Source organism: Nyctereutes procyonoides, unplaced genomic scaffold (assembly GCF_905146905.1).
Source record: "Nyctereutes procyonoides isolate TBG_1078 unplaced genomic scaffold, NYPRO_anot_genome, whole genome shotgun sequence".
NCBI lineage: Eukaryota > Metazoa > Chordata > Mammalia > Carnivora > Canidae > Nyctereutes > Nyctereutes procyonoides.
The window spans coordinates 10,049,097-10,069,025 of record NW_026575035.1 but is presented as its reverse complement, the minus strand read 5'-3'; the positions used below and the strand labels follow the sequence as shown (position 1 = coordinate 10,069,025).

Below are 19,929 nucleotides of genomic sequence, written 5' to 3'. Positions count from 1 at the left end.
AAGTTTTTTAGATAATAAAGTATGAAAAAAGCAGTGCAAGAATAAATACGCAGATATATAAAATATCCCACAGATTTGGCCCTACCTTCTCCTTCTTCTTTGATGGACTTTGGTTGAGAGACGGCAAAGCACTGCATAGTTTCATATTTCTGATGTGCTTCCTGGTTATCATGACCTTCCTCTTCCGAGTCAGGTAATGGTTTTACCAGCATCCGACAATTGAAGGTATGGCTATTCCGTCTAGGAGGTTCACCAGACCAGGATCCCCCATTCACTGAACGAGGCAAAAGCAATCTGACAATTATAAAGGAACTAACCTTGGACTCGCTGCTACCAAATTAACAAAACAAAGCAAATGTTTTAACAATTTCAGAAAATGCTTGGGATTTTCCAAAAAATTTTCATACTTCTTACTCTTCATTCTGATTCCTTCAAGTTCAGGCCTTGCTTATTTATTACTAGAACACAGTTCTTCATTTTTGGGTTTTCCTTACTCTGGTTTCTTGGAAAATTGGTTCAACCTACTTGTATTCCAGCTTCAGAAGTGTTGCCCCCTGCCTAAAAATCTCTAATTGGCACCAACTGCAACATGCATTAAGTTAGAGATATGAAGGCCATCTGAACTGATAAATGGCATCTCAGTAGCCAGCCTCATTGTACCCATCTAACCAGATCTCTTGTGTCTGCCAGCAAGAGCCTCCCCAGCCATCCCCACTAGCACACCTGAGCTCCTGCTACTTTGTCTCAGGTGTCCAGCTGCCTCTATTTCTCTCACCCAAAAGTACCCTGCTCTAAGGCTGAGATCCCCACACTGCCTCCTCTCACAGATTGTTCTTTTGTAGAAATTTTAGTGTGTATCTTTAACTTGGCTGTTGCTGAATTACTCTATTGTAGCTTTTTCTTTTGTTTCGTGTACATTTCTCTGTAAGATTAAAAAATCCTAGGGACACCTGGGTGGCTCAGTGGTTGAGTGTCTGCCTTTGGCTCAGGGTGTAATCCTGGAGTTCCAGGATTGAGTCCCACATCGGGCTCCCTGCAGGGAGCTTGCTTCTCCCTCTACCTATGTTTCTGCCTCTCTCATGAATAAACAAATAAAATCTTGAAAAACAAGACTAAAAAATCCTTGTGGATGCACTGCTAATGTCACTTCTTTCTTATCAAGTGAAAGACTACATATCTTCTACTTTAGTGTCAATACTTAGAAATGTATGTATTAGCTCAAGAAAGATAATGACATGGAGGAAAGACAATTTTTTGGGGGGGGGGATGTGTTAGAGAAACCAAGAGAAATGAAATGACTGATTTTGAGAATTGAAGGGTGTTTACAGATCACCAGATCAACTTTCTCATTCTACAGATGAGAAAACTGATGAGAAAGATATTCGGCTACTGAAAGAGCTAGAATCAGAACCAAACCTAACCCTCATTTTGGTTGTCTTTTCTTTACTGTTCTTTATGTTTTATCTAAAAAATATTACAACCAGTAGGACAATGAAAGAAGGGATCAAAAAAAGGGCCAGTGATAAGCAAACATATTCTCAAAACTCACTAGTTAGAAAACACTTAAAAGGGCACCTCAGTGTTCTGGTGAATGCAATGCTAATAAACCCATAGACACTGGGTTGCAAAGGAATAAAGACAAAAACACAGCCCAGAAAGAAAAAAGGAAACATCAAGTTAACTGTAAGGAACTGTTTTAGAATTACAGAAGGAACCACAGCTAGCTTTATATGTCTGTGCAGACATTTGGGAAGTTTATTCCACCATCAGTATTCTTAAAAGCTGATTTACATAATGGCTACTACACTGAGAAATCAAAGAAGAAAGAAAAAAAGAGTTCTTATTAACTTAGGTTAATAAGTAATTTTAAAATATAGAAAAAGTATGATATAAAGTAAGGAAAAGAGCTCTTTAGACAACTGAATTAATAATAGTGAATTAATAAGTATAGGTCCTTTGAGGAAGTCATAAAATTAGTGAAGAGATTTGAAATATTAGTTACTTGAAATAAGAAATCCCATTTTCTTGTTCATTTACTAGAGAATATAATAAAAGAATCTCACATGAGTATTCATGTTTTGTATTACTGTTGCAGTCCCTTTGAACAAAGGGTTAGTCTATCAAGGCAAAGCTAACCATAAAAGGGCCTTCTATTTACTGTGGTAACAATAAGACCAACTAATTCAAACCATTTGATAAAAAAGAACAGAAATACTTGCTAACTCAGGACTTGATCTTATTCTGTACTAAAATATGCACTTCCTTTTATCTGTGAAGATGTTCTTAGTGTCATCAGTCTAAGTGAGAATATTAAAAAAGGAACCACTTAGTAAGTGGGAACGGCCACAGTCTAGGGCAGCGACTAAGGTGGGTGCACACTGTGAACCGCTCACTTTAAAATATGGCCCTCGATAATCACGTACACCTTTGGACTGCATCTTCAAAAGGAGATGAAGTCAGGAATGTGAGAACAGGGAGAGTGGGTAAGGAGGCAGTGTCTGATGGTGACACCCACAGAGCCACCCAAGGGCCTGGGAAATAAAAGAGCCCATTCAGGGCTCCTAGGCTGAGAGCATTTGAACCTCTAAATGCTACTCGTTCCCTAACATTTTTAGAACTCCCTATGCACTCACATGCATACTCTCTTCATAAGTAGGACTCAAAATTTTGGGGTTTTTTGGGAAGTTAAATCTCAAACTTATCATGACCTCCTACTTCTTAGGATCAGAGAGAAAAAATACAAAACTGAGTGAGCTGGCAATGCTCCAACAACGACACAAGGCCCAGGAAGGCAGTTGCCACAGGATACTATCTCTCCGAATTATCTTCATGTACTTTAAATATAGGATCAAAATGATCATTCTGGGACACCTGTGTGGCTCAGTGGTTGAGTGTCTGCCTTCGGCTCAGGGCATGATTGAGGGATCCTGGGATCAAGTCCCACATCAGGCTCCCTGCAGGGAACCTGCTTCTTCCTCTATGTTTCTGCCTCTCTGTGTCTCTCATGAATAAATAAATAAAATCTTTAAAAAAAAACCCAACCCTGATCATTCCTTCAAGATCACTGTCTGCAGATGGCCTCTTCTCCATGACTTTGAATACTTCATAAAAGTGTCTCTAAAGAACTACCTAGTTACTCCTATCCCCTATAGCCAGTCCTCTGTGACCCCTTCCGACCAAGAACAGGCAGGCATGGGGGGCAGTGGAGGCATCTGGCAGACCATCGTTTACCTATGGACTTTGGCAGCAGGTTTTTGACGAATTCCGTGTGGTCCCCAACGTGCAGGATGCCATACACGCTTTTGTTCATCAGCTCCTCTTGGTTGTATCTTAGGTATTGGGTCACATTCTCTGAAACGAACACAACGTTGCCTTCCAGGTTCACCACAAAGAAGAACCCATCTAGGGCCTGAGGGAAGAGGCACAAACTGTGAGGAAGGGTTCAACCGAAAATGGCACACAGTGGGTATGGAGGGATGGCCCCTGTGAGGGAGATGTGTCACTCACACGTGGACAGGAGAGTGCTCTGTCGCCACTCTTCTAATTTTGGGGAACAATGGGCACATTTCCTTACGGTGCAACTATTTCATCTTAGTAAGTGGGAGAGGGCCAAGATCAGGGTTTCTTGGTTGCAAACTAAATGACAAACACTTACTCTGTTATTTTATCAGGAGATGACTACTGCCAACTAAGTACAGGCATTTATCTGTATTTTCCAAATTATATTGATGGATTCCACCTTGCCAAGAATGTTTATGTTCCCAACCCAATACAAAGTAACTATGTTGTAAAGTTTCTCAGGTAATACAAGGGGAGGAGAGGGTCACTGATAATTTTCCTCCAGTTCAAGGACAAAAAACAAAACAAACAACAAACCCCAAGCTTTGCTACCCTGAAAGCTGCCAGAGTTTAAAAGGAAAGAAGTGCTGGTGTTCTCAAACGTCAATCCTTTATTGTTTGGGGAAGGGGTCTGGGAAGTATCTTTCTCATATGGCAATGGGGATCGCAGGCTGAGACGTGACCAGCACTGTCTTAAAACTGGAAGGGGACTTGAGGCCTTGTTTTTTGATAGTGAGAACTGGAAAGTTAAATAGTCGTGCCCTCCTATATTGTTTGTTCTCTGGGTCATCATGATGCAGGTCCCTAACCACCTGGATAACGTTTTCCCCGCAATGTGGCTTGGCCTTACTCCTCGTTGCTGTCATTCCAATCTAGATTAGGGAAGGACAGAAAGACTCCAGGATCACGTCAGGGAATAAAGATAATGACAATAACTATGAGCATGTTTACTGTGCCATAAACATACTGTGTCATCTGAAAATTTACAACTCTGAAAGTTATATTTTATCTTCTCCAATTAACAGAGAAGGAAGAAATTGAGGCTTAAAGAGGTGAAGTGATTTGCATAAGCTTTTGGAACTCAGTCAGGGGCAGAGCTGGACTCTGAATCCAGGGGGACCCAGACTCAAAAGCTCATGCTTGTGATTATTCTGCAGCAGGATGTTCTACTTCAATATTTACCCCAATCTGATCCTATCATGTTCACCGTGGTGATGTAAAAGTTGAGAGTACAGGGAGTTTCTCTTAGTGATTCTTCCTTTCCCTTTTTGATCTGTATTGTCAAAATCCTGGTTTATGGCCTAGGTGAGTGATCAGAACTAGGAAAGGCGTGATGTTGATCAGGAAAACCTGGAAACAAGGCCACCTGGTCTACCCAGTTTATGCCATTGGGTTTCCCCATGCTATGGATTTGCTACTATCTTTAAGAAGAATGTTATATCAACATGTATGGATGGGGCATAGTTTGTTTTTCCTTGGGTTATTATTTAACAGGCTCCTATTTTGTGAGCTTTCTTTGAATATATTCCATCTTTAATTCTATTTCCATCACAAAACTAAGTGCTCTCTTAAATTAGAAATGACCATAAGGCACCAGTAAAAAGCTCTTAAAAAAATAAAATAACACCATTCAGTTTTAAGTTTTTCTTAAATATTTTGTCATGTTTTACCAATGGTATAAGCAATAAGCAGGGCAAAGCAAGACTGTATGGAAATGGACTTCCATACTAGGTTGACATCAACCCCTGAAAACCTTGTGTAAGTGCGTGCAAGTGTATCTCTGTGAAGGGAGAAAGGAGGTAAGTCAGTTGACTGGTTATGTGCCACAAGTCCTTTAAAACTAAGTGCTTTAGATATACATTCCCAGGGATTTTCATAAGTATATTACCTATAGTTCACTTTTCAAAGAGCAAAGAGCTTCCCACTACTTTGTACTACAATCGAAAGATTGGTTTGTAGCAAAGTTATGACTGAAAGGTGAAAGTGTTTCATCTTATAAGACTGTGTTTTTTTAAAGCACACTATGATACGCTGATGAAAAAAGCTGACATTTGGTTTTGTTGCCTAGCAACCACTATGCTATGATGTAAGCATGAGTGTGCATCTATGCCTAGGAACAGCTCAACGAGAAGAAGTTTTCCCTATTTAAATTATTCCACATAAACAGGGATAAAGACTAAATTCAAACCTTAAAGTCACTAGATTCAAGCATTAGCTCTCTAACATATTTAACACTAAAGTCCTGCCACATAAGTACTCGCTCAAATCTGAATACGCGGAATTCTCAGAAGACTATTTTGAAACAGTAAAACCGTTGGTTTGATTTTATGAGAGAAGGCCCACTGATATTCTGCAATCTGATTTTTATAATCAATGAATTTGTTCTCAGAGGGCTTAGATCACAGTCTTGTGGTTACTCCAAATATTTCTTTTTAGAAGCCTCACAAATTTTTTCAGGATTTCTGATTACAAGACTTTCAGATTGCAACCTACAGTAATATTCCCCCATATAAGGAACTGATGCAGATACCTGGGAATTTCCTAATAATCTAATAATTATCATAATTTTCAAATAAACTTTGTTTATAATTCAAAAAATTTTCACAAGAACATATCTCTTTCATCTAATTCTAAATAGTCTACCTTGTTTGAGTTTTCTTATCTGCTTCTAAGAACTAAGCAGGAAGTAGCACTCTAGCTTTCCTTATTGACTCTGGAATATCAGGTTAAATGTGTCTTTGCTTTTTCCCTGAAAATTGTACTTGGATACTGTCAAGCTACTGACTTAAGAGAAATAAGCAAAGGACAACACAGGGTCATTTAGAGTCTTTTGACTAGTAGGTCCATCTCCAGAAATTCTGTTATTTCTAAATACAAAGATTGGGTCAGACGATTTTTAATTTTTTCTGTGCGCCTCCTTCACCTCCCAAGTGTCTGATAAATTTTCACAAAATGGGATTTTCTAAAAATAAAAATCATCACATGCACCAACTGAAAAAAAGGGGCAATCACTGGTTATCTTTGTTTTAAAAATCCTAATTTCTCATATATGTGCAGCTATTACCACAAGATAAAAGTGATTCTACATGGCAATGCTGCCCAGCTTCCGGCCATGCAGTGCTTTTCAATCTCATTGTATCATCAGCAGAGTAAATTATCTGAGAACTGACATAATTTATGTCTCAGGGCTCCTCTGCTTCTGGTTATATATTCACCAACATTTTTTCCCCTCATCTTCCCATAGCCTACATCTTTAATTTTAATTTTGGAATAGGTACAGCATAGCACTTGGTGTTTAATACTGTACTAGTTAATAAAATAGGAAAGCTAGACTTCACAAATTCTAAACAGTAGTCTGGTGATAAAACTTCCCAGAGTTAATAAAGAACAGGGAGTTAAGACCAACCACTACACTTGTGATGCTCTAACAGTTCTGCCTGTTATTTCAGTTTTCATCTTTGTGAGATAAACTAGTTTGAAGCAGCATAAATAAAAAGCATAAACCTCCATCTGGTCCTTGAATTTTAACCTGCCTATATAGGCATATGGATATGGCACATATAAAACCTAAAAATTGGGGGAACATTTCAAATGAAAATTATAACATGGAATTTAATAGGACTTATGAACATGGTTTTCCAAAATGAATGCTGTCTGGTAATCTGGTTCATGTAATTATCTATTGATACTTTGAAATGTATATATGCTGAAATCAGGAGCTAGATGAATGCATATTAGTGAGCTCCAGAGGTCAGCAGTACTTCAAGCCTTAAGAGTAAAAATTAAGTGTAGACGGTCCTTAAATTACATTCACCTGAAAATTAACCATAACAATGTGAAGAGCAACAACAGTGCAAGGTACATAACCAAAATGAGGGTATGGTACCTCAAGCATCATAGGCCCCAGGGCATCCTTGTCGATGACACCCTGCCCTGTAGATGACACATCTGACTTCTGCACTTCATCTATGTTGGCGGCGGCTGCTTTCTCTGCAACAAACATAAGTGTGAATTAAATGGCAGTGCTTTTTCAAGGACAGAATGACACAGAAATATTTTTATTGTGATGATTCTTAAAATCTCCAGTGGAATCAGACGGGGGCTATAAAAGAGTTAGAACACATTCTCACTGCCATTGGATGGGAGACACTTGCTGGAAGCAGCAACCAGAACATTAACTTTTCACCTCCAGAACCTGTGGCTCAGATCTCCTTTTCAGGCAGTTGATAAAATGACTTTAGTGGTTTCCTGCTAGTCCCCGACAAGCATTTTTTTTTCTAGATTACAAAACTGCTATATGCTATGGCACAATTAGTCTCTACTCAGGAGACTCCCCAAACTAGGATAACAAGAGGTCTGTCGTTCAGAATTCAGTAGCATATCTCTGATTAGAGATACATTTGTACATATCTAGAGAAGGAAATAAAAAGGAGTCCCAACCTCCTATGGCTGCCCCCATGTGACAAGCTCTAACAACTGCCTTATGGACTCTTGTACTGCTCCACCTCGTGTCACACTCGCATCTAAGTAGCCTGAAACATGTGATCCCTATCTTGTAGAAGGTGCTTAACGATTTAAGGCACACAGAAGAGGCACCCTATCAGGCATCCAAAGGAGTTCAATGGCTGCCCTTTTATCTAGTCCAGAGATGCACAACACCTGCTCCCAGATTACAACAAGCGAGGCAGCATTCAGGCCTGGAGGGTCTGGGAAAACACTCCATCCATCATGATTAATTCTCAGAGAACAAATAGATGCGCAGTTATCAATATATATGCAAAGTCGTTATTTCCAGAACACCAAAAAAAGTTTAAAGCATAACAGGTACATAGTGTCAGCTTGCTAGAAAACAACACAAAAACAATGTGCCAATTATTTGTACCTGAATAAATTATATCCTTATTTACACTGCATGTTATCACTGTAATTAAATGCAAATAAAGAAAACTGTAAATCGATTTAGTACTCAGGATCAACCTGCTTTCATGACTTTGGTAAATTTTGCTGCAGTTGCTTCTTCTTCTTCTTCTTTTTTTTTTTTTTTTTTGTGGTAGGAAAGATTTTATAGGGTATTCTTAAAATCTGAAAAGCTTAAGTGGTACCTGAGAACCTAGAACATAACTAGGAATTATTCAGGTTCTCCAAATCTTGCCACTGCCAGGATGAAGTGCTTCCACACGGATATTTATCAGTGCAATGGAGAAGATGAACTGTGTGAATTCAAGTCTAAGTTCAGCCACTTAGAAGTATGAGTCAGGGGAAGTCATTCCAACTTTTTAAGGCCTTAGTACCTGCCTTCTGTACATCATGGATTCTGACAGGAGTAAATGGGATGATATATAAAACATCTTCTAAAAACTATGAAGTAGTTTACAACTTACTGCTAGCATATTTTGTTAGTTCTTCCTGAGTTCCAAATGTAGTAACTTCTTCACCGAGTTTATCAAGCAGAATGTATCTGCTTTTCCAATTACTATATTCCTGGTTCACCTCCTTAGATCTAAATAATTGTGACCACTTATTAAGAGAGGCAGGACTTGGAGTGCCTGGGTGGTTCAGGCATCTGACTGACTCTGACTCCTGATTTCAGCTTGGGCTGTGATCTCAGGTTGTGAGATCGAGCCTGACTTCGTGCTGGGCTGCTCGCTCAGCTCAAAGTCTGCTTGAGGGATCCCTGGGTGGCGCAGCGGTTTGGCGCCTGCCTTTGGCCCAGGGCGCGATCCTGGGGACCCGGGATCGAATCCCACATTGGGCTCCTGGTGCATGGAGCCTGTTTCACCCTCTGCCTATGTCTCTGCCTCTCTCTCTCACTGTGTGCCTATCATAAATTAAAAAAAAAAAATCAAAGTCTGCTTGAGATTCTCTCTCTCTCTGCCCCTCCCCATCATTTATTTTAAAAATAGAGAATGAGTGGGGGTGGGGGGTGGGGAGAGGACTTATCTGGTAGCCTTTATAAACTCAATAAATAATGTGAGGATCTCTCAGTCTTCCTTTTGTTTTTGTTTTTTTTTTTTTTTACTGTCTTCCCTAGCTCTTGATTGTTAAGTACTTTACCTCTTGGCTCTACCTGCAGGCTTGGTGTCAGCCCAATTCCTCAGCCTCAATGGGGTAGGAAGTATCTCAGGCTCTCCAGACAATTACGGCAGATGACCTCCCTCCCCCAATCCACCCCATTTTTCTAGAATCTTTTTCACCACTAAACATATCCCAAGTAAATGCACATTGGGCATATACTGTTTTTTCTTTGCTGGTTCACTCTGTAAAGCTGCAGATTTCTCCTCAGTTTCCACTCCCTTTCCTACCCACCAGTCCAGGAACAGGACTGACCCTGTCACCTGCTGCTTCATCTAATTTAGCAGCCCGCTTCTGTGGAGATACCAGCAGGCTTCAGGTCTAAGGATCCTGAGCTTCATTAATACTAAATCTTAAAACTCATAAAATAGACATTATATATTTATGTAGTGCTACTGTATTCTAATTCATTTCTTGTCTTTGGTGTTGGGACAGTGTGAGAGCAATGTGCTAACAGCCTGCAGAAAGAGTAATTTGCAGCCTTTGCTCTGCCTCCTGACTCTTTGCAGGAGCATCATGCTCCCCTCAGGAACATCTTTTGGCAGCAGCAGTCATTCTCAAATTGGAATTGGAATGGTGTACATGAGCAGACAACCTCCCTAGAGAGGATCTATCAGAATTTGAAGACTAAAAAGGCTTTCTTTGCATGACATTCTGATACATCTTCCTGGGAAAGTATGCTGTCCTCCCCACTCTCCGCAGTGAGAATCACAGTCCAGGAAATGGTACGTGATCCCTATCAGAAGGAAAGTTTCATGAAGGGGGCACTGTGTCTGTATCCGTAATGGGCACTGTCCCGTATTTCAGAACGGGTTTTCACTAAGTATTCAGTGGCTGACAGACTAGATCCTGACCTCAGGCACTTATTCCCAGATGTGTAGGAGGTAAGGAGAGGTGGGTGTAGGTGGAAAAAGAACAGAGTTCCTCCTTTAGGCCTAACAGCCCTCCAGGGTGCAGGGGGAGGAATGGGACAGGTAGGCGGGGGCAGAAATACAGGGAAGAGGTTTCCTGAGAAAATAAAACAAATCATCTTGTCTTGCCTTCCTCAGTAAGTTTCAGGGCATCTAACATTCTCTTGGGTCCCCAGTTCTCTTATTCTTCCACTGTTGAAACTGGTGGCTTTGTTCTTTTAAAGAATGAATTGATTAATTCAGATTTATGTTGGGGGAAAGTGAGACATGAGGCACAAGCTACAATTCACAGGCAATTCTGTACTACTGCTGACCGCTAGAAGACAGCAGGCTATGTGATATAGGAGACTCTGCTACCACAACAGTCAGAAATTCCTGGTTTTGGTAGGGTCTATGATAATGCCAGTTTTAGGGCAAAATAAATACATAAAAACAGTGTCTGTGATCATCAGTTTCCAAGCCTTTTAAAGACAAGCAATATACCTTGTGAGATGTTTACATTTTGAGGGCCTGATCATCCTTCTGAAGACCCAAATGTCCCTAAATTCACCCATTAATATTTTGTGGACTTTAAAAAACAACGTACGAAAACCCAATCTTGCAGGTCCTTAAACACTGATAAACTTTCATGCTGGGGTGTCCTAAATATTCTAGCAACATGTTCAGACACTGAATTTTGAATTCTTATCAGAAAATATGTAGAATGAGGATAACTACTTTGCATTTTATTCTAAAAATCTACAGATCAGATGAAATTTAGGATAAGGGCCCCAAATTTAAAGTAGGAGATAATTTAGATCTGGCAAAACGTGTGTTTGGATAAAAATAATTATCATCTTGAAAAATTATTTGTATTGGTCAGACATGCGATTTCCCCCCTCTTTATCATATTCAACTGATAAATCTTTCAAAGGAGAAAAGCAGCTAACAGGAAGTCACAGAGAGTGAGTGGCCACCAGGAGGAAATCAACCAGTACCAATGGATCTGTTCAGCAGTCTATCTGTGTTGCAAGTGGAGTGAATAATCCTTGTCAGCTGAGAGATTAAATCTAGCTGGGAGGGCAAAACAATTACAATCGAACTAAATGAGAGCAATTTAGGGATAATTGCAAGGAACTAACTTTAAGTTCAAAGAAGAGATAAAAATCGTTGGACGTAGCTGAAAATATTTCAGTACGTTGTAACTGAGTTGGTCTCGGCAGGATAAGCAAGTGGATGGCAAAAGCAAGAACCTAAGAAGGAAACCAGCGGGAATGGACGTCTGGCATCTGGCCCCGAGGAAATGTCAGCTTGGCCTCTGAAAACTAATGCAAAGGCTAAGAAACATTGGCAAAATATTGTCTAAGCTGGAATTCTAGGAATCTCTGACTAAAAATGAAAACAATACAAATTTCACAAGATTGACTTGAAAATATATTAGTAGAATGTGTGCTTTGAAAGAAAACTAAATGAATCTATCGATTATCTGCAAGAGAATGTTGCAATATTTACACAATACTATTCACATAACTAAGAGCCTGGGAAATTTTCACTATTTATAGAATAAATATGTAAGAGACAAAGGGTAAAGAATTTAGAGTTTTTCACTCCTGTCCTCACTAAATGTTTGTATTATATGCATTTCCAACTGATTTGTCATCTAGTATTCAATCCTGTATTGAGTTCGTGCTTTCATTTCTCAATATTAAAGAGAATAAAATCAATAATATGAAATGATAGAAAACACTCAGAAGTACGGCTTTACCAATGTAATTGAAATCTAAATTAAACAGGCTGTTGAATTTATGTTTTGGGGTCCTTTCCATGAGGTAATTACTACTTCTGTTCAATGTTCAGCTGAGCCCTGAAATTAAATAGGAGGAAGGAAAGGACTCCAGTGAGAGATACATTATTACGATAACCGGACATATACTGGTATCCTGATGGAGACTTTCAGTAATTAGTATGCTATTTTTAAGGGCCAGATATAAATAAGCTTAAATCCTTAGATATATTTATACCTCTGTAAGTACAGCATTACTATACTAAAACACACTATTTAATATTTTTAAATTAGGCAGTTTTCTCAGCGGTCACAAATTATATTTACTTTTCTATATTTTGCATCCATTAACCACAAAAATATACTCTGTTACAAAAATATCCTTCAGTAAATTCGAGAGCAGAAAGATGTCCCAGAATTTCATATGAAACCTTATGAAATCTCATTATTATAGATGGAACTCTTAAATCAGAAAAAGAGATGATAAAATTTAATTTTCAAAGCCTACAAAAAGATTTCTCCTTTATGCCGTGACTTCTGTTTCTTTCTGCTGCACTTTCGGCATTATTCTTTTTTAGATAAAAAATACGACCCAAGAGAATAACAATGAAAATAATAACTCGATCCCTTCTTCCTCAATCCCCTAAAAGAGAAAAATATCATAAAACAGCTATGATCTTTTTCATAGCACAGTTTTACAAATGCAAAATCCTGATGAGAGACTGTCCAGAGATGCCTCTGTAATCTTTCTCTGAGTGTCCCTTCCCTCCTGGGTGGCTGGAGAGCAATCCCATCCGGTTCCTTCCTCCATTTGCCTGCACTCCAGAAATCCAATACCAATTAATTAGATTTCCAGTTTCAAAGCAAAGAACAAAACCCCATCTCTTCAGGGACTGTATTAAGATGAGTCATACCACAAACTGGGAGAAAATCATTAATATTATATTCCATATGCTTTTCTTTACAAGTAATTATTGTTCATGTTTTCTCTTAAAAGGAAAAGTGAATAGGGAAGCATTTGATCTCTAGAAAGGTAAGTGATTTTAAAATGCAGGGGTTTTTTTTGTTTTTTTTTTTTTTTTTGAAGCAACTGGATTAAATTGCTCTTTATCACTGGTATCTACAGACATAAATTTGAAAGTAAAATTTAAGTTTCTGGTGAGAACAGCAACAAATCAGAAGCTGTGATCCTGGCAAAAAATGTATTTATCTTAAAAAAAAAAACTGCAATTAGCTATTTTTAAATTACAGGGCGGTATTTTTAAAAAATCTTTACTTGTTCTTTTAAAACATCACATTGATTTTTGGTAACTTAATCTTATAACATTAGGAGTCATGTCTACCTTGTTTATTTATTTGTATATTCTCAGCTGAACTGAGAATATACATTCCAAGGTTTTTTCCCAGAAATCACTGCCAGAACAGAGTGCTATCTCTCCTCACAGGGATGGAGGTCCTGGCTCAAGGGATAGCCACATAATTGTTGTTAACTCCAGCAGCAGTGGCAATGACCACTGATGAAGTCTTAGAACCCTAAATGTTGTTTAACATCTGCCCTTTATAGGGGGACAGGGTAATGTGGCCATTATGGAAGAGACTGACTCTTTGTCTGAAGAGACTGGAAAATTTGTGGAAATTAGTCTATCTTTAAAAAGTCAGAATTCAAACAAGTATTAATTATTCATTCTGTAAAAAGACGTTAGCTGAAAGATAACTCATAGTAGGTCTTCACACAGATATAGAAAAAAACTTAGTGCCACCTGAGGTTTAGATACCTCTGACATGTGAAGCCAAGTAGGAGTTTAAAAGTTATTTTTATGTTTGGTCAAGCATGAGGATAGTTGCTTTTAACTGAAGCAGTGTTATTTAAAGTATTAGAATCTTTGACTAAAATGGAACCTGATACTTTATGCCGGTTTTATAATTAATTTTACTGCTTCAAAAATGAGTAAAATCACTCACCCAGAAACTATCAATTTTTCAGTAGACTGATGTCAAACACAAGTCTAATCACCTCCACAACAAATTTTCAGACTCTAGTGGAGTAGGTCCACAATTTTCATCTTTCCTTGCACTTAGGAGCTGGATGAATTCAGGTAAAGGGACTGTCAAACCTAGCAGTAGCAAGACGCATGTGGAGCCGAGTCACTGAAACAGTGACAGGCAATTTCTGGCCCAGCGCTATAGATTAAATATTACAGGAAAAGTTATGTAGCATCTCAAAGGTTCTAGAAGGTAAAACCAGAGAATTATGCATCTGCACCAACTAAAATTAGAAAAGCTGCCATATGGCTCTGTGAAGCCAGCAGCACATTCTTATTCATTAGGAAGCATTCTGCTAACATAAAAACACAAGGCCCTTCCTGTGCTCTCCAAATGTGTTTATCTTTTCAACATTAATGCACTATATATCATCAAGCTGGTGAAATCTCCTGCCGTGCATATTAAAACCGCGCAGCTGCACTTTCTTTAGTAGTGGGAGGGACCTAAGCCCCAAGTTGCCTCCCTCTTTCTGACACTGAGATTCTTGTTAACATATCATGGTTTCCCTTCAGTGGGAAGAAACAGCAACATTCACCAATCTCAAGGCTATCTCCACCCAGCAACCCCCACCCCCACCCCCCACGCTCTGCTTCAGAGAAGGCGACGTGCTTGGTTTTGTCTTCATCAATGGTGCGGGCACGACTACTTAAATAGAACTGACAATCATGCCACAAGTTTGGAATGTAAAGGCTCTACTTTTAAAATTAATGTACTACGCTTATCCAGACAGAAGACAGTAAAGAGAACAGACTCCAGATAGTAACTGGCTAGAAAAGGCTTTATCTCTCCTTATCACTGAATCTACTATTACCAATGTAGAATTCTATTTAGTACCCCACTTCACCTGTTACCTAGCAATATGGAATGCACTTTTAGGTAAAATAGGCCAGGGACAGTCTTTCGTAGTTAAGCTACATGAGTAAATGACAATTTGTCCAAAATTGCTTTCTTTTACACAATCTAAATACGCCTGTACTGTGTGCAACCTCAGCATTTAGTCAGAATACTTCAAGGCAGCATATCTCCAAAGACCAAACTATACAGATCTTTTATTTCTTTCAAATACATACATTAACTTAAGCAAGGCCAACAGAGTTACATTATAGGAGCATTCAATAAAGTTTCTGATAGTCTAAAACATGGAAAGGAAAGAAAAAGTTGTTTCTAAAATCCTTTAAAAGACTTTGGTCTAAGAAGTGTAAATATTTTCTCTCCCAAATCATTATCCTGTTTATTGGCATAGCTAGCATCATCACCCAATATTCCTACCTTACACCCCAGCAATTGTTATCAATCATCTCCCCAAATGCATCGTACTGCTTAAAGATTTCAAGCATTTTCTCGGACTGTTCCGTGGGCATAGATGCCCTTCTAACCGTTCTTTTTTAAGACTGCATCACTGTTCCAGAAGCTCATTACAGTCAAGTGAGGTGCCTTCCTCTGTTTCTACAATGCCCCATGCCCATTCCCATAACTGTGCACATTCACTGACCTGATGTTTTGAAATACTTGATTTGTTTACATCTTTGTTCCTTTTACTGCATTGTTGGCCCCTTGGCTACAAGAAAGGTCATCTTATTCTAGATGCCTGGCATCTAGTGGGTGCTCAATAACATGGGTGTTAATACTGAACAGTTCTACCGCTGTTGCTGAAATTCAGTATAGCCAGGATCTAAAAATCACAAATGCCTCTTTAGAGTGATCTGTTCTGAAAAGCCTTACTGTATACTTAACATAATGGAGATTTATTTTAAGAATCTGATTTTTGGACTCAATGTATGGGGTGGAGAAGGGATGAGAAAAAAAGTCATCCCCTATGGGGCCTCAAGATAATTCCCATGGTCAGGCCAGTGGGGAAAGCATTCAGTGGTGGCTGGGAGGGGAGTCACTGAGGCTCTTTCTACATCTGAGAGAAGATGAAAGAAAACAAAAACAGACTGATTTTATTCATCTAGATTATCATCCAGGACGTTATAACTTGCTTCATAAAAAAGAAGTAGCTTGGGCATCACAGGGGTTTTTAATCAGACTCTTGGATTTTCCCAACCACTGCTAGCTCCTAAGAAAATAAACCAACCCAGGAAGGGTCCTACAAGCCACCCATTTGCCTGTGGGCCCTGGAGAGAAGAGCGCTTCATTCAGTTTCTTGCTCCTTCCCCATGATGGACTGGGAGAGCCCTGGCCTCTTGGGGTAAGAGCCAGGAGGCCACTTAGAAAGATGAAGACTGAAATTCCTAGAGAGGCTGGTAAGGTTCTGTTCTCAATCAACTTTGTCCACCCAGTGGCTAACAGAAAGCTTACCACCTGGGATCCCTGGGTGGCGCAGCGGTTTGGCGCCTGCCTTTGGCCCAGGGCACGATCCTGGAGACCCAGGATCGAATCCCACATCGGGCTCCCGGTGCATGGAGCCTGCTTCTCCCTCTGCCTATGTCTCTGCGTCTCTCTCTCTCTCTGTGACTATCATAAATAAAAAAAATAAAAAAAAATTAAAATCTGCTAAAAAAAGAAAGAAAGAAAGAAAGAAAGAAAGAAAGCTTACCACCACAGCGATGTCCAATAAAAGCACAGGGGAGAAAGGGAGAGCTGCGGAGATGAGGGAAAGGAAGGAGGGCTGTTCCTCTGCCGCCCCTCATCCCTTGCTGCCGCACTTCCTTCCAACTGCTCACAGGGCTTCAACCTCAAGCCCCTGCTTCACCTCCGGGGTAGATCTCCAGGGACTAACCTGCATCCCAGGACCTGACCTTCACTGGTCCCTTGGGGGGCATTCGTCCATGCCCAGGCATCCCGTGCTCCCCACTTCCCTTTCACTGACACGCATCTTGTTCTCGGATACATTGTATGTTCTACTTGTAAGACCTGCTAGCTTTTTTCTTCTGTTTTACTCCCATCTGGCTATTTGTCCCTTCCAGTTTTCTTCTACAGACGCAGGACCTGATGCCTGAGCCTCCTACAGAGACTGTGACAGCTAGTTGTAGAGATATCCTCCTTTCCCCCTGACTGTGATTCTTTCTAACAATACCACAGGAAGGCTACAATTCCCAGTTTCATTTTGCCTACTACCATCTATCCCCAGTCCCCTCACTCACAGTCTCTGCTTGAGCAATCATGGGAGGGCCTCACGAACGTGTTTTTTTTAAAGCAGGTGTTCCCAATTTAAAGCACCTAATGCAAGAAGCTGATAATAGCACATAGAATCAATCAATTTAGAGACCTAAAACATTAAATTATGCTAAATCATATCATCCTAGCAGAGAAAGCAAAGCAATGATAACAATGTGAGAACTTTGCATAAATATACATAGTAAGATGGCTCTGGCCAACCACAGAAGGCGGGGCAGAGGTGGGGGGCAGGGAATAGAGCTGAGGGGAGGACATGCTACCAAGGGGAGGTTAGACTTCATGAGAACTGTAAGGTGAATGCAGTGTCCATGGCAAGGGCTCTCTGTGCACAGGGACCAGGGACACAGTGCCCACTCCCAGGGTCAAGAGGCATAGGAGGGCCCAACGCTAGAGGTGGGCTCTGGAAAATCTTACCATCTGTGACCACCAAAATCCCCTGGGGGTAAAAATCTCTAGTAGCTAAAAAGGAGGTTCCTTCCAGATGAACTCTCCAGGTTAATTACTAAGACAAACACAAAGTAAATCCTATGTGAATGTTTAGGGAAGAAAGGAAGAAACTACGAAGAGAGTAGGTCTCAAGCATTTTAGGCATTTTGAACAATCACTACAAAGTTTATCATTTCTTGTGAACCTGAAACCATCATCACTGGTGGTTTTGACAATCCTTCTATGTTTGCTTATGTTCCTCCTGGTTCAAAAAGATTGTTTTGGCTTTAGGGTTTTTTTCTTTTCTTTTTTTTTTTTTTTTTTTTACTTCTTAGGAACTATGCATGGAAGTGAAGCTACCTAATAGTAAAAAAAACAAAAACAAAAAAAAACCCCATAAAAACAAAACCTGAAAGAATTGTATATACTCATTCCAGAGAAAGCCAGCTTGGGACCATAACCAGGTTTACTTTCCAGGGCTTCAGGTAGAAAGGAGGGTGTAAAAGTATTAAGTGTACAATTGTGGGTATAAGAAGAACTTAACTATCAGTAGATCTAATGTTCTCTAAAACAGAACTTTTGTGGAGAAACTATACAAAGTATCGTTTTTGTATCATACAGAAACAGGACATTAGTATATTCTAATGCTTGACATAGTTTTGATTTGAACTCACATTTTTACATATAAAAGTGCGAGTATCCTTTTCCTCCCAACTAATCTCAAACTGGTTCTGGTCTTAGAAACTTGGGCTATCCACCACGGCAGTGCAGTGATCAGGGCTGACCACATACACAACAGGGTGCAGAGGGCACAGCTGCTATGGATGGCTCATCTTCCGTGCTAAGGTCATTAGGGCCCTCTTACAGGCACAAACTGCCACCTCAAACTGTCTGGACCAAACGAGAAGCAAAACCTGGTAACATAAAGAGTCTGGTTTCAAAGGCTAAATATATGCTGCTTCAGAATTTTTTAAAGCAAAGTTTGTCTACACAAACAAGGAGAAACTCAATTTGTATTTTTTTACATTTTCAGTACATGTACCCAAACTCTGTCTGACCATGGGGAAGGATCACCTTATTTAGAGTAACAGATTAGGGGACGCCCGGGTGGCTCAGCGGTTAAGCATCTGCCTTTGGCCCAGGGCGTGATCCTGGAGACCCGGGATCGAGTCCCATATCAGGCTCCCTCCATGGAGCCTGCTTCTCCCTCTGCCTGTGTCTCTGCCTCTCTCTTTCTGTGTCTCTCATGAATAAACAAATAAAATCTTTAAAAAAAAAACAAAAACAGAGTAACAGATTAGGCAAGAAGAAGAAGAATTTGGGAAGAATTCCAAAGTAGATCTTCCTAATTTCTAAAATATGAAGTTTCACGATCATTATCACAGTATCCGAAGTTCAAAAGACATTCTAGAAAAGAGTTCTTGTCAAATATCCATCCAATACTGTACTTCATATTGACAACAGGAGTACATTTAAAGACTTCTTTAAAGTGATCCTTTAAATATGGCATGAAAACTCTCCAGGTTAAACAGGAATGGCAGTGAATCATCTATTTAAAACAGTAGGCAATTAAAAAGAAACAGGGGTCAGTTTCCCTCAGACACAGACATGCCTCACTGGACAGTGGGAGCTGACATGAGGGCCTCAAAAACTGTGGCACCTGTAGGTTTCAAAGCCCAGCAAAAGTATAGACAAGAGTTGATCCCAATTTGCATAAGGCAGTTAAAATGAAATATAAAAAGGCTGACATTTACAAAGGCCCCTAAACTTGGTGTCCTATCTACCTTTCCTACAAGGGAATTTTTTCCTTTCTTTATATATGGTCCTATATTCTCCAGTACATTTTTTAAGTTAAGGGGGAAAATATGATACTTCCTCAGCAATTCCATAATTCTCTTGGATTTTCTAATTAAGGGCTCTCTTGGATACGAAGACTATTTAAGCAGTCAAGTCCACTTGTAAGAAATTATCTTATTTAAAGTCTGACAGTTTTGTTCTTCAGTAAAAGTTACGGAAAAGCTGAAGCCACGACTGAAAGACTTACAAATGAGTGCCGTGGCTACCTGATGGATAAATCAAAAAGAAAGAGGGGTTAATTTCTAGCTTCCATACAGGCCACGGAATATATAAAAATTAACTATCTAGTTATGTATAAAAAAAGACAGAATCATAATTAAGTTACTTCCTATCAACTAGTTTAAATTAGCTTAAGAGTATAGTCTTGTTTTACGTATATTAGCCGTGAGATAAGTTTCC

General features: G+C 39.6%; 1 protein-coding gene across 12 annotated transcripts in view; it reads right to left on the bottom strand.

The window, feature by feature from the left end:
* NCOA2 (nuclear receptor coactivator 2) overlaps window positions 1-19,929 on the bottom strand; it is a 297,105-nt gene that overhangs the window by 56,836 nt on the left and 220,340 nt on the right. For all 12 annotated transcript variants that reach the window (XM_055318183.1, XM_055318176.1, XM_055318178.1 and 9 more), the window contains 3 exons: window positions 7,226-7,329; window positions 3,232-3,409; window positions 86-274 (listed from right to left, as the gene is read on the bottom strand). In XM_055318183.1, coding sequence (XP_055174158.1) covers window positions 86-274; window positions 3,232-3,409; window positions 7,226-7,329 — 471 coding nt within the window. The remainder of the gene's footprint in view (window positions 1-85; window positions 275-3,231; window positions 3,410-7,225; window positions 7,330-19,929) is intronic.